The 15,558-nt window shown below is 40.4% G+C and overlaps 1 protein-coding gene across 1 annotated transcript in view; it reads right to left on the bottom strand.

Annotated features, from left to right (window-relative positions):
• The window catches only part of ITIH2 (inter-alpha-trypsin inhibitor heavy chain 2), a 75,540-nt gene extending 62,416 nt beyond the window's left edge, over positions 1-13,124 (bottom strand). Inside the window, exons 1-2 of the mRNA XM_040343347.1 lie at positions 12,958-13,124; positions 10,257-10,310 (exon numbers count right to left, since the gene is read on the bottom strand). Of these exons, the coding sequence (XP_040199281.1) occupies positions 10,257-10,310; positions 12,958-13,047 (144 nt within the window). The 5' untranslated portion in view covers positions 13,048-13,124. The remainder of the gene's footprint in view (positions 1-10,256; positions 10,311-12,957) is intronic.
• Between the last annotated feature and the right edge of the window lie 2,434 nt (positions 13,125-15,558).

Raw genomic sequence — 15,558 nt, 5'->3', positions numbered from 1 at the left:
AGGTTCGCCACCAGGTTTTTAGAAAGCGTTAGGTACCCCCATATATTACCGAATAAAGGTTTTAACCCCCTGATTGCCCCCTAGTTAACCCTTTCACCAGTGATCACCGTATAAGTGTTACGGTTGACGCTGGTTGGTTAGTTTGCTGTTTATAGCATCAGAGCACCCGCCGTATATAACCCAATAGGTTTAACCCCCTGATCACCCGGCGGGTGATATAAATTTAATTTTAGCGCCAGTCAGGGTCTGCGTCACCCCAGGCAGCGTTAGGTTAGAGCCAGTACCGCTTACACCCACTCGCTAAGCATACACCCCCCTTAGTGGTATAGGATCTGAACGGATCGATACCTGATCTGATCAGATCTATACTAGCGTACCCAGCAGTTTAGGGTACCCAAAAACGCATTGTTAGCGGAATCAGCCCAGATACCCGCTAGCACCTGCGTTTTCCCCCTCTGCCCAGCCCAACCCACCCAAGTGCAGTATCGATCGATCACTGTCACTTACAAAACACAAGACACATAACTGCAGCGTTCGCAGAGACAGGCCTGATCCCTGCGATCGCTTACAGTTTTTTTTGAAGCGTTTTCTACATTTGCTTTTCTATAGTCAGGTGCTTTTTTTACCTGTGAATCCTTACCATTGTACCACTAAATTTAGAGTCCAAAATGGCAAACCGAAGGTACAATGATAAGCAGGCCTTTGAGTTCATGTGCATGTCAGATAGTGAAGAGGAGGAGGTCACGCATCTGACAGATTCTGGCTCAGAATATGAACCCATTTACGACAGCGGCTCCATGTCAGATAGCTCGCACGACGAAGTTGAGGTCCCTGCTAAGGCCAGGCGTACCCGATCCCATTCTGATGTTGTTGAGCAGCAAGAACCGCAGGACCCTCGTATGGAGCAGAGATCCAGTACTAGCGCCGCTATTCCTTCTGGTGAATTGGCAAGCACCAGCGGCCTAGTACACCCTGGTCGTTTATCCAGCACTGCAGTAACACTTGGTGACGTGGCGAGTCCCATAAGTGCAGTTGAAGCTGGCGATGTGGCAAGCACAAGTAGTGTCCCGCTGCCACCAAGAAAAAGACAGAGACAGGCCCGTCGTGCCCATAGTGCCCTTCCTGTAGAATTTGCCTATCCTGATTGGGTCCCCACCACTTCTACAGCACCTGTACTTCCCCCATTCACTGGCCAACCCGGTATTCAGGTGGATACAGCGAACTTTATGTCACTTGATTTTTATTCGCTGTATTTCACGGAAGATCTCTATAGATCTATTGTGGACCAGACCAATTTATATGCTGGTACTTACATCGCCGCTAACCCCCAGTCTCGCCTTGCCAAAGAATGGAAACCTCTCGAGGTTTCCGAATTTAAGACCTTTCTGGGCCTTACCCTCAACATGGGCATACACAAATTTCCGTCATTGCGGATGTATTGGTCCACACATCCCATTGACCATATGTACATTTTCTCTGCTCACATGGCCAGGAGACGATACGAGGCGATCCTGCGGTTCCTGCATTTCAGTGACAATGCACTTTGTCGTCCACGTGGAGACCCTGAATTTGACCGGCTCTACAAAATTCGGCCCCTCGTAAACCATTTCAACGAACGTTTTGCAGCCTTGTTTAATCCCCAGCAGGTTGTATGCGTTGATGAGTCCCTGATTAAATTTGCTGGCCGCTTGTCTTTCAAACAGTTCCTTCCCAGCAAGCGTGCCAGATACGGGGTCAAGCTCTATAAGCTCTGTGACAGGGCCACAGGCTACACATGGAGCTTTAGGGTTTACGAGGGAAAAGATAGTCAGGTAGAGCCGGAAGGATGCCCAGATTACATGGGGAGCGCTGGCAAGATTGTTTGGGACTTGGTGTCACCCTTATTCGGAAAGGGGTACCATTTGTATGTGGACAATTTTTACAGCAGCGTGCCACTTTTTAGCCACTTATTTGATCAACAGATTGGAGCATGTGGCACCGTGCGACCTAATCGCCGGGGCTTCCCCCAGCGGCTTGTAGATGCCCGTGTTAGGCCGGGGGCGAGAGCCTGCTGCAGATGTAAAAATTTGCTCGCTGTGAAGTGGCGGGACAATAGGAATGTTTTCGTTCTTACCACCCTTCACGCAGACACGACAGTCCAAATTCGTACGGCGACTGGTGTTGTGGAGAAACCCCTCTGTGTCCACGAATATAACCTTAATATGGGAGGGGTGGACCTCAACGACCAGTTGATGGCGCCGTATCATATTGCCCGTAAGACGAGACGCTGGTACAAAAAAGTGTCTCTACATTTATTTCAATTGGCTCTACTGAATGCTCATGTCGTATACAGAGCTTCAGGACGGAATGAATCCTTCCTTCAATTCCAGAGGGATATCATCACAGAACTCCTGTATCCAGGCGGTATTGTACCTCACCATCTCCTACCAAATGCAGTAAGCCGACTGCATGAGAGGCATTTTTCTTATGTCCTCCCGAGTACCCCTACCCAACGAGCCCCCCAAAGAAAATGTCGTGTCTGTACCAAGCGCGGATTTAGGCGTGACACCCGTTATTTTTGTCCCAAATGTCCTGGCAATCCTGGTCTTTGTATTGGTGAATGTTTTGAACGCTTCCACACACACGTTAATTATTAGTGTAGGGTGAAACATTTCACAGGCTAGGCACACTCACACAGGGTCTCCCAAGATGCCATCGCATTTTGAGAGACCCAAACCTGGAACCGAAAAGTTGAAGTTACAGTTCACAGTTACAAAAAAAAGTGTTAAAAAAAAAAAAAAAAAAAGTAAAAAATAAAAACACACAAAAAAATATAAAATAAAAAAACCAAAAATAGTTGTCGTTTTATTGTTCTCTCCCTCTCTATTCTCTCTCTATTGTTCTGCTCTTTTTTACTGTATTCTATTCTGCAAAGTTTTATTGTTGTTATGTTTTTTCATGCTTGCTTTTCAGGTATGTAATTTATTTTACTGTTTTCAGGTACGCCATTCAGCTGTTGCGCGGACTTATTTATCTTGACAGCAACAGCGTTTGCTCCCACGATATATAAAGCCGCGACTCCAGTGCTGTAGGAGGTGATTTCACCACCACAGTTAAAAAAAAGAGCATATATGCCGAAGCATGCGGGCAGCAGGGGCGGAGGAGCGATTTTGCTCCTAATGCCGCGTACATACGGTTGACATTCCTACGGAGGCTTTCCCGTGGAAAAGTCTGACCATGTGTACACGGCATAGAAAAGTCCGACCGTGTGTACGCGGCATAGAAAAGTCCGACCGTACGCGGCATAACTTTTTTGCGGGAGGATGCCCCCATGCTTTGGCATATATATATATTTTAGGCACAGGTTGCGTTAAAAAATGTTTTATTTTTTACTATGTTTTTTTATAGGTATTTGCTTTGCAGGTATGGTATGATCTTACTGTTATACTGGAATGTTACTTTGTTTTAATGTTAACCATCATTTGCTTAGCAGGTACGCCATTCAGTTGCAGTGCGGATTTATTTAGCGTGACAGCAACAGCGTTTGCTCCCACGATATATAAAGCCGCGACTCCAATGCTGTAGGAGGTGATTTCACCACTACAGTTCAAAAAAGAGCATATATGCCGGAGCATGGGGGCATTAGGGGCGGAGGAGCGATTTTGCTCCTAATGCCGCGTACATACGGTTGACATTCCTACGGAGGCTTTCCTGTGGAAAAGTCTGACCATGTGTACACGGCATAGAAAAGTCCGACCGTGTGTACGCGGCATAGAAAAGTCCGACCGTACGCGGCATAACTTTTTTGCGGGAGGATGCCCCCATGCTTCGGCATATATAAATGGTGCATGTATGCCCATCATTAGAAGTGGGTGGATGAAGGGAGGTATTCTAATGGTGGGCATACCCACCGATCAATCTTTTTTTTGTTCAGCCAACAGACTGCATGAAAAAAAAAAAGATTACAATACATGTCCAACAAGAACCATCAACGTACTGGTATGTTGCAGGACTTTGAATGGTTATACCAGAATGATGCCTGCGGGTTTAGGCATCATCTTGGTATCATTCTTTTCAGCCAGCGGTCGGCTTTCATGTAAAAGCAGTCCTAGCGGCTAATTAGCCTCTAGACTGCTTTTACATTCAGTGGGAGGGAATGTCCCCCCCCCCAGATATAAACGGCGCCATTGAGAATATGGGAAAGCATTTTATCACACCGATCTTGGTGTGGTCAGATGCTTTGAGGGCAGAGGAAAGATCTAGGGTCTAATAGACCCCATTTAAAAAAAAAAAAGAGTACCTGTCACTAACTATTGCTATCATAAGGGATATTTACATTCCCTGAGATAACAATAAAAATGGTAAAAAAATAAATAAATGGAAGGAACAGTTAACAAATAAAATAAAAAAAGCGAAATAAATATATAAAAAAATAAAAAAATAAAAAAAAGCATCCCTGTCCCCCCCTGCTCTTGCGCAAAGACGAACGCAAGCGTCGGTCTGGAGTCATATGTAAACAGCAATTGCACCATGCATGTGAGGTATCACCGCGAAGGGCAGATCGAGGGCAGTCATTTTAGCAGTAGACCTACTCTGTAAATCTAATGTGGTAACCTGTAAAGGCTTTTAAAGGCTTTTAAAAATGTATGTAGTTTGTCGCCACTGCGCGTTTGTGCGCAATTTTAAAGTATGTCGTGTTTGGTATCCATGTACTCGGCCTAAGATCATAATTTTTATTTCATCAATAATTTGGGCAATATAGTGTGTTTTAGTGCTTTAAAATAAAAAAAAGTGTATTTTTTCCCCAAAAAATGCGTTTGAAAAAACGCTGCGCAAATACTGTGTGGAAATTTTTTTTGCAACACCTACCATTTTAATCTGTAGGGCCTTTGCTTTAAAAAAATATATAATGTTTGGGGGTTCAACTTTACTTTCTTGCAAAAAAATAATATGTTTTTATGTAAACAAACAGTGTCAGAAAGGGCTTTTTCTTCAAGTGGTTAGAAGAGTGGGTGATGTGTGACATAAGCTTCTAATTGTTGTGCATAAAATGCCAGGACAATTGAAAACCCCCCCAAATGACCCCATTTTGGAAAGTAGACACCCCAAGCTATTTGCTGAGAGGCATCTTAAGTCCATGGAATATTTTAGATTTTGACCCAAGTTGCGGGAAATATAAATATATATATATATATATATATTTTTTTTTGCGCAAAGTTGTCACTAAATGATATATTGCTCAAACATGCCATGGGCATATGTGGAATTACACCCCAAAATGCATTCTGCTGCTTCTCCTGAGTACGGGGATACCACATGTGTGAGACTTTTTGGGAGCCTAGCCGCGTACGGGACCCCAAAAACCAATCACCGCCTTCAGGCTTTCTAAGGGTGTAAATTTTTGATTTCACTCCTCACTACCTATCACAGTTTCGAAGGCCATAAAATGCCAAAATAGCACAAAAAAAACCCAAATGACCCCATTTTGGAAAGAAGACACCCCAAGGAAACTGCTGAGAGGCATGTTGAGTCCATTGATTTTTTTTTTTTTGTCCAAAGTGATTGAATAATGAGAAAAAAAAAAAAAAAAGAAAAATGTGTCACTAAATGATATATTGCTCACACATGCCATGGTTATATGTGGAGTTGCACCCTAAAATACATTCTGCTGCTTCTCCTGAGTACGGGGATACCACATGTTTGGGACTTTTTGGGAGCCTAGCCGCGTACGGGACCCCGAAAACCAAGCACCGCCTTCAGCATTTCTAAGGGCGCAAATTTTTGATTTCACTCCTCACTACCTATCACAGTTTCGAAGGCCATAAAATGCCAAAATAGCACAAAAAAACCCCAAATGACCCCATTTTGGAAAGTAGACACCCCAAGCTATTTGCTGAGAGGCATGTTGAGTCCATGGAATATTTAATTTTTTTGCCCCAAGTGATTGAATCATGACCAAAAAAAATTAAAATAAAAAAATGTACAAAACATTGTCACTAAATGATATATTTCTCACACATGCCATGGTTATATGTGGAATTGCACCCCAAAATACATTCTGCTACTTCTCCTGAGTACGGGGATACCACATGTGTGGGACTTTTTGGGAGCCTAGCCGCGTATGAGACCCCGAAAACCAAGCACCGCCTTCAAGATTTCTAAGGACATAAATTTTTGATTTCACTCACACAAATCTTGAAGGCAGTGCTTGGTTTTCGGGGCCCCGTACGCGGCTAGGCTCCCAAAAAGTCCCACACATGTGGTATCCCCGTACTCAGGAGAAGCAGCAGAATGTATTTTGGGGTGCAATTCCACATATAACCGTGGCATGTGTGAGAAATATATCATTTAGTGACAACGTTTTGTATTTTTTTTTTTTTGGTCATTATTCAGTGACTTGGGGCAAAAAAATTAAATATTCCATGGACTCAACATGCCTCTCAGCAAATAGCTTGGGGTGTCTACTTTCCAAAATGGGGTCATTTGGGGGGGTTTTGTGCTGTTTTGGCATTTTATTGCCTTCGAAACTGTGATAGGTAGTGAGGAGTGAAATCAAAAATTTATGCCCTTAGAAATCCTGAAGGCGGTGATTGGTTTTCGGGGTCCCGTACGCGGCTAGGCTCCCAAAAAGTCCCACACATGTGGTATCCCCGTACTCAGGAGAATCAGCAGAATGTATTTTGGGGTGCAATTCCACATATAACCGTGGCATGTGTGAGAAATATATCATTTAGTGACAACGTTTTGTATTTTTTTTTTTTTGGTCATTATTCAGTGACTTGGGGCAAAAAAATTAAATATTCCATGGACTCAACATGCCTCTCAGCAAATAGCTTGGGGTGTCTACTTTCCAAAATGGGGTCATTTGGGGGGGTTTTGTGCTGTTTTGGCATTTTATTGCCTTCGAAACTGTGATAGGTAGTGAGGAGTGAAATCAAAAATTTATGCCCTTAGAAATCCTGAAGGCGGTGATTGGTTTTCGGGGTCCCGTACGCGGCTAGGCTCCCAAAAAGTCCCACACATGTGGTATCCCCGTACTCAGGAGAAGCAGCAGAATGTATTTTGGGGTGCAATTCCACATATGCCCATGGCATATGTGAGAAATATATCATTTAGTGACAACGTTTTGTAAAAAATTTTTTTTTTTTTTTTTTGGTCATTATTCAATCACTTGGGGCCATAAAATTAAATATTCCATGGACTCAACATGCCTCTCAGCAAATAGCTTGGGGTGTCTTCTTTCCAAAATGGGGTCATTTGGGGGGGTTGTGTGACATCTTGGCATTTTATGGCCTTCAAAACTGTGATAGGTAGTGATAGGTAGTGAGGAGTGAAATCAAAAATGTATGCCCTTAGAAATCTTGAAGGCGGTGCTTTGTTTTCGGGGCCCCGTACGTGGCTAGGCTCACAAAAAGTCCCACATATGTGGTATCCCCGTACTCGGGAGAAGCAGCAGAATGTCTTTTGGGGTGCAATTCCACATATAACTATGGCATGTGTGAGCAATATATCATTTAGTGACAACTTTGTGCAAAAAAAAATCAGTTTGTCATATTCCCGCAACTTGTGTCAAAATATAAAATATTCCATGGACTCGACATGCCTCTCAGCAAATAGCTTAGGGTGTCTACTTTCCAAAATGGGGTCATTTGGTTTTTTTTTTTGCTATTTTGGCATTTTATGGCCTTCGAAACCTTGATAGGTAGTGAGGAGTGAAATCAAAAATTTGTGCCCTTAGAAATGCTGAAGGCGGTGCTTGGGTTTTGGGGCCCCGTATGCGGCTAGGCTCCCAAAAAGTCCCACACATGTGGTATCCCCGTACTCAGGAGAAGCAGCAGAATGTATTTTGGGGTGCAATTCCACATATAACCATGGCATGTGTGAGAAATATATCATTTAGTGACAACTTTTTGTAAACATTTTTTTTTTTTTTTTTTTTCGTCATTATTCAATCACTTGGGACAAAAAAATTAAATATTCAATGGACTCAACATGCCTCTCAGCAGTTTCCTTGGGGTGTCTACTTTCCAAAATGGGGTCATTTGGGGGGGTTTTGTACTGCCTTGCCATTTTAGCACCTCAAGAAATGAGATAGGCAGTCATAAAATAAAAGCTGTGTAAATTCCAGAAAATGTACCCTAGTTTGTAGACGCTATAACTTTTGCGAAAACCAATAAATATACGCTTATTGCGATTTTTTTTACTAAAGACATGTGGCTGAATACATTTTGGCCTAAATGTTTGACTAAAATTTAGTTTATTCGATTTTTTTTACTTTTTGTTATAAGAAAAATCATTTTTTTTCAAAATTTACGGTCTTTTTGCGTTTATATCGCAAAAAATAAAAATCGCAGAGGCGATCAAATACCATCAAAATAAAGCTCTATTTGTGGGAAGAAAAGGACGCAAGTTTCGTTTCGGTACAACATTGCATGACCGCGCAATTACCAGTTAAAGCAGCGCATTGCCAAATTGTAAAAACACCTCTGGTCTTTAGACAGCGTATTGGTCCGGAGCTTAAGTGGTTAATAATATCAAGTTCTTCAATGCTCCAAAATATTTAGGAAAATTAATGCAGAGAGGATTATGGAGGCCATAGCATATCAGCTGAGGAAATTGCTAATTGTTTGCCTGTAATGCCTGCTGATCAAATGGCTTTCTGTTTCGCTGACCCTTAAAAAAGTAAATCAAGTGTGGACTTCACTCACTGTATACTTGTTCCAGGTCAGTGATTCAGAAAGTACTATACTCAGAAAGACCAGGGATGGAACATTTTTCAATAAAGAATATAAAAGTAAAAAAAAAAAAAAATTAAATAAGAAGAAAGACCAGGCAACTAGCAGTTGCAGAAGGTCAGCAATTGAAGATTACATATTTCACTGAGTACAGGGTTTCTTTAAAGCATATATAAACCTAAATACAATGGGGTAGATCCACAAAGAAATTACGCCGGCGTATCTACTGATACGCCGGCGTAATTGAAAAATTCCCGCGTCGAATCTTTGTTTTGAATCCTCAAAACAAGATACGACGGCATCTCGGCTAGATCCAACAGGCGTACGTCTTCGTACGCCGTCGGATCTTAGATGCAATTTTTCGGCGTCCGCTAGGTGGCGTTCCCGTCGTAATCTGCGTCGAATATGCAAATTAGCTATTTCCGACGATCCACGAACGTACGAGCGGCCGTCGCATTTTTTTACGTCGTTTCCGTTCGGCTTTTTCCGGCGTATAGTTAAAGCTGCTATATGGTGGCGTACTCAATGTTAAGTATGGCCGTCGTTCCCGCGTATAATTTTGAATATTTTACGTCGTTTGCGTAAGTCGTCCATGAATGGGGCTGGATGTAATTTACGTCCACGTCAATACCAATGACGTCCTTGCGACGTCATTTAGAGCAATGCATGCCGGAAAATTTTAGGGACGGCGCATGCGCAGTTCGTTCAGCGCGGGGACGCGCTTCATTTAAATGAAACACGCCCCCTACCCACTGCATTTGAATTCCGCACCCTTACGCCGCGAAAGAAACACTACGCCGCCTTAACTTACGGCGCTAATTCGTTGAGGATTCAAACCAACTCAAAGTAAGTTACAGCGGCGTAGCGTATCTGACATACGCTGCGCCCGGCGCAGATGTATGTGGATCTGCCCCTCTATATATATATATATATATATATATATATATATATATATATATATATATATATATATATATTGCAGCTAACCAGTGCTTAGCTATAGTGGTTGTATTAGTTTAAATTTTTTCAGACTTTTTGTTCTTTAGTTTAACCTGGCGACACTGCTAGAATGATAACACTTACTGACTGCTGAGTATTTATGAAGGAACATCATTGCCTCCCTAGTCTGTTCTTCTAATTTAGACTATAAAATCTTCCTATCTTCTCATTTCTGTTACATAGTAGGGAGGTATTTTGTAGTTCACAGATAGCTAGGAAGGCTGGTAACATTGTTTGATATATTGAATCAAAGCCCAGGATGTTGCAAGGCAACTGACATTCTGGTAAGATCAACCATGTAATTTAGACTGAAAAAAAAGAAACAATTACAGTACCTTGTAAGGACTGTTATGCTGCAATATATTACATTTTTGTTCCTGGGTTTAGATATAACTTAGGAGTGCCAGGACTGGCAAAGCTATGACACTGTGGACGGTATGTGGTGCTAGGTCCAGGGGCTGCTAGGAACCACAAAACCTTTCCAAAATATACGACATTTGCAGATATAAAGATTTATTTATGCAATTTACTAAAATCATTTACCTTTATTCTCTCCTTAATATGGGGTTCCAACTCATCCATGAGTTGACCAAGGTCCTAAAAGAGTAAAAACACATTAATCTACTGTATAGTTTGTCCTTTTTTGGTTATCCAGAGAATATAGTACCATATGACAGAATATATGTTATATTTACTTAAAAAACATGCAGCTTTATCTAACTTATCTTACGGGGCTATACCAGCATGCTTCAGTATTAGCATTTACCGAAACCCCATAAAAGGAAAAAACGAAAGAATGGCAAAAGGGAGAGGTTCCTGATTTAAAAGCTTTTTCTAAAACCTGGGTGCATTTTCTGTGTTCTTAGAATGCTTGGACTCAGAAAAAAATAAATTTTAGAAGGCAAAATAGAGTTCTTTGGGCAAATCAATGCTTATTAAAGAAGAAAACCACTAAAAGTAGACTTCCTACAACATCTTTCCAGATAACTCTGTGATTTATTTACCTAATCTATGTATAGCACTTGCATATTAAACAGAATATATAGAAATATTCACACCAGTTCCTGTCCTAAAAGTAATTCTTTTGGCATTATCACAGGCATTTAAACAAAGAAATGTCATTAAAATCTACAGGGTTTAAAGACAAATTCTATAATAAATAAAGAAAAGAAGAAAACTAGGAAATTACCAATATATTGGTGCTGAAATTATTTCTTAAACCTTTACTGCATTTGGGCAAACAGAGGCTTTGTTGTTAATAAGAAACCAACAATACTACAACATCAATGTGATATATCTGTGTATGGTATTCTTGTTTCTTAAGGGCATATCATTTTACATATGAGGATTTGTTTCTGATAGGTATACATTGAGCTCAATTTTATTGACAGACGGTTTTATGATTGGCGGCAGGACTGATTGCATTTATGTAAGGGATAAGAAAAGAACAACAGATCGCTGTCGTCTAGTATGACATTTCTGTTAGAGCATACAATAATCTGTTATATTTCACAATTTCCATGCATTCATGGGACTTTAAACATACAGTTGCTTTGTGATAACTTTGGAGAGGAATTTAAATAAATCTTTATTTCAAACAGTTGGGCTTTGAATGCAACACTGAAACTGTCTTAACATTTTTGTCAGTAAATAGCCACACTATATATTCTTTTTCACTTTTTTATTTCAATACATTATATATATAATATATATGTGTGTGTTTGTGTGAAAATGTTTTTGGCCTGTAAAAATTCACTTTAATCATCCTCTTATGCCCTGTACACATGATCGGACCTTTGTCTGACCAAATTCACATCGGAATTCTGACAGAATTTCATCGGAGGAAAAGAGAACATGTTCTCTATGTAAACTCTGATGGAATTCATCGGAATATCCAATGGGCATACACACGGTCGGAAAGTCAGATGGAAAAAGTCAGACTGACTTTTTCCATCGGAAATTACGATCGTATGTACGAGGCATAAGGATAACTATTACCAATCACAGCTAAGATTTCTATCTAGCACTGGAGGCCTGCCATAGCCCAAGTGAGCATGTCAGGTCTAGATCCTGGGCTTACCTGTCACTGCCCATTATGTATTATGTGTTCTACCTTAAACAAGCACCACTTACAAGGGCCATGATGCCAGCTCCTGGGCTAGCTGATGACTGGTTCTGCAGCTATCCTTTAATCAGCAGTGATACTCTGTAACCCATACCACGAGAAAAATATTTAATTACTTGAACTATACAAAATTGTTCATTGCTGGTTTAATATTGTCTGAAATTAGATACTGGTGACAGAAACTATGGAATATCATATGTAAATACTGTTGTTTAATATCTTCAACTGTAAGCAATGCTTCAGCTTTTTTTACTTAGTTTTTCCAAGTTTTTAAATGGTTAAAATCTGGTTTTAGCCATGCAAATACAATTCTAACCAAGCAGAGGAACATACTAAACCTGAAAGAGCATGGTGACTTATGGCTTAGATTTACCAACAACATATCAGTGTCCTTGTTGATATTTATCAGATGTATCCTTCCCATTAATGATACCAGTTTTAGTATCAATGGTCTGCTAAATGTAATATTTTTCATATTGTAAATATTAACTTTTATTAAGGTATGAATTTAGTATCAATGGTCTGCTAAATGTAAAATTTTTCATATTGTAAATATTAACTTATATTAAGTTATGAATTTATAATTACCATCTCTTGTACTAATATTTAAAGTAGTATTTAATAAATTAAGTTCATGTAATAAATATTTGGAGGGTCAATGAACTGTCTGAAACTACTTAAAGGGGTAAATGAGCTAGAGCGTTTGTGGACCCTTGAACTAAATGTGAGCCCCTACTATATGTAGTGTAAGCCCGGTAATTTTGGTAATTTACAGTTAAACTAATCATCACATTTCTAGTGAAATATTATTAACAAATAATAACTTATAAAATACTTGGAATAAAACCCATTATTTCATTAAAAAAAACTCATAACACATATGGACAGGTAAAATGTACTGGTGATAGATAGAAACACTTGAAATAGACTGACATAGGTAACACTTAACTTAAGCAGATAGCCAATCACTTTTGTATAATTACAACAGACTTTAGAAAATAATGGCTTTGATGGAAACAAACACCATTGCATTTGATTTTTAGATCTGGATGAGAACTTGCATGCACTAGTTTGTATATTATGGTTTATTTAGAGAAGATTTTAAATTGTAATACTTACAGCAGCATCAGGGAACTCCTCTATGTACAGATCAAATCCCCTTATTTCAGCAGAGAATAACAGCAACACAAGACAAAGAAGATGCCTCATGATTTCTAATTGTCAGCCAGAGAATCCTGGCATCCAGCAAGAAAACTTTCTTCCAATGTGGCAAAAGCCACTTTAAAGTTGAGTTTATAACTTCTCTTTTTTTCTAAACCTAAAATAATAAACTTTGCTCTGTCCAGTGCAAATATTTGCCATGTAAAAGAAGTCACAGCTAGGACAGGGACTGAGAGGTTATGCAAACATAAAGTTTTTCGTTTATCATCTCATGATAACCATGTACTGGGGATGTTGTCTTTGCATCTTTCCCTTTTTACTTTGAAGTTGATTTTTGATCTTAACCTTTAATAGTGAAGACAATATATGTAAAAAAAAAAAAAAAACAGCTAGGACCAGTACACCTTACAGAATTATTATCAGTTTTTGGCATTACCTATATTTGTGAGCAACTATCTTCAAGGATAAAGCACACAAAGGGCAAAATTATAACCAAAATATCGAATGAACACCTTGAAAATGAATTGAGTGTCCAATATCATACTTGTTTTCTTCCAATGTGGCCCAAGAAAGTCAAACTGTTGGACACCCCTGTGTTACACAATGGTTGTGTTTTATGACTTCTTCTCAGGCCGTTTTCCTCGACAGAATCCATCAAGAAACTTGGTGGCAGAGCTTTTTTGCAGAGGAAAACGGTTGTGTGTGTTTTTGTCGAGAAAACTGTCGTGGACCTCGACGAGCAAAAAAGAGAACAAGTTCTCTTTTTCCTCATCTGGGAGTCTCAATTTCCTCGTCGTTTTTCTCATCAGGCTGGTTTACGGCAAGGAACACGTTCGTGTGTATGCTTAGAAACCCGCGCATGCTCAGAATAAACTATGAGACGGGAGCGCACCTTTAGTAAAAGTAGCGTTTGTAATGGAGATAGCACATTCGTCACGCTGTAACAGACTGAAAAGTCTCTCACCAAATTTTTACTTAACACGCAGTAACATGAGATTAGTAAAAGCAGCCCCAAGGGTGGCGCCAGTGGAATCGAACTTCCTCTTTATAGTGCCGTCATACGTGTTGAACGTCACCGCGTTTGAGAACGACGAGATTTTATCTTGACAGTGTGTACGCAAAGAAAGCTTGTCAAGATTCCTTGGACATGTGTACGAGGCCTCACACGACAAAATTGGTTATTTTGCTAAAGGCAAATAGGCTGTGCACTTTGCAAGATAATTTGCTCCTTGGGATTTTCTTTTAGCTTAGTGAATTTGGTGAATATTCATTTTTCAAAGAATACCCAATAAGGGAAATAAAAACATTAATTTTGCTTGCAGGTGATAGGATGGTGGACATCAGCAAAACTTCTCTTTAAAGTGGTTCTAAAGCCTCAAGGTATATTTTATGCATTAAGGGGAAAACCCTTCTGCGCTGCAGCTCCTCCCAAAGCCCCCCCATTTTTCTTACTTGAGCCAGATCCAATCCAACAATGACCACAAGTGCATTGGCTTCAGCTGATGTCTCTCTTCCCATTGAACAGATTGATAGCAGAAGGAGCCATTGGCTTCTGCTGCTTTCAATCAAATCCTGTGACACAGGAGTGGGGGGGGGGGGCAGACGAGGCCGAATCCTACTGTCTGTGTCAATGAATGCCGCAGTGAGACTTAGGTGTGAGAATACTTGTAATCCACAAAAAAAGGAAAAGCAATGCAGAACTCTACTGGTGGCTGCAAATCCCTGTGATATTGGCCAAAGACCTCTCACCACACCAAAGCTTCACAGATGTCCTCTTGGTGGCAATCACTCTCATGAACACTGTCCCTGCTAGCTAAAACAACACAGGCTGCTTCATCTCTAGACAACTCCATGTTGCTTATGCATCTCTGGTAGCCAGGCAAGAGGTAGACAAAAATGCCCTGAACTTCACCTCTTAGGTCTGTACCTGTAGCTGGTCTTCATGTAGGTCTGCCAACATGCTCCTTACACAGAAAATTCCAAACAATCAATCTAATACCAAGGCTATATTCAGAGCCAAGCCAAGTGGATTCCCAATTTGAAGGCCACCATGCATCCAGGATTGAATCAATTCCTGAGCTTCATTTATTATTAGCAAAAAAACTATTTGATTTATGCTTGCATGCCTCTTTATTGTATTTGTTTTGTATAATGCTATGTATAATTGTAAATTGCTTTGAACAAATGTAGTATAGCTCTGAGATGCTTTCTAGACGGACCATATATAGTGGCTATTCCGTTTCTGCTTATGTGTCCTTTAGTTAAATGGGAGCAATCGACTGGCATATGAGATGCTGAGGAGACCAAAGGGGGAGGGAGGGGTAGGCCTCCCGGATATAGGGATTTACTACAGAGCCATGGCCCTGGTCCGCATTATGAACTGGTGCCATGATACAGATAGTAAAGGATGGGTACAAGTGAAGAAAACATTGGCAGGAAGGAATTTGGCAGGGGCACCATGAATTCCAGCCGCTTATAGGGGATTGTCGGAATATGTATCACCCTTGACGAAAACAACACACACAATATGGAACAGAATGAAGACAGGAAGATTTCCCC

The sequence above is a fragment of the Rana temporaria genome, chromosome 3 (genome assembly GCF_905171775.1).
Source record: "Rana temporaria chromosome 3, aRanTem1.1, whole genome shotgun sequence".
Lineage (NCBI taxonomy): Eukaryota > Metazoa > Chordata > Amphibia > Anura > Ranidae > Rana > Rana temporaria.
Note: the sequence above shows the minus strand (reverse complement) of the source record. Positions and strands in the feature narration are given on the sequence as shown.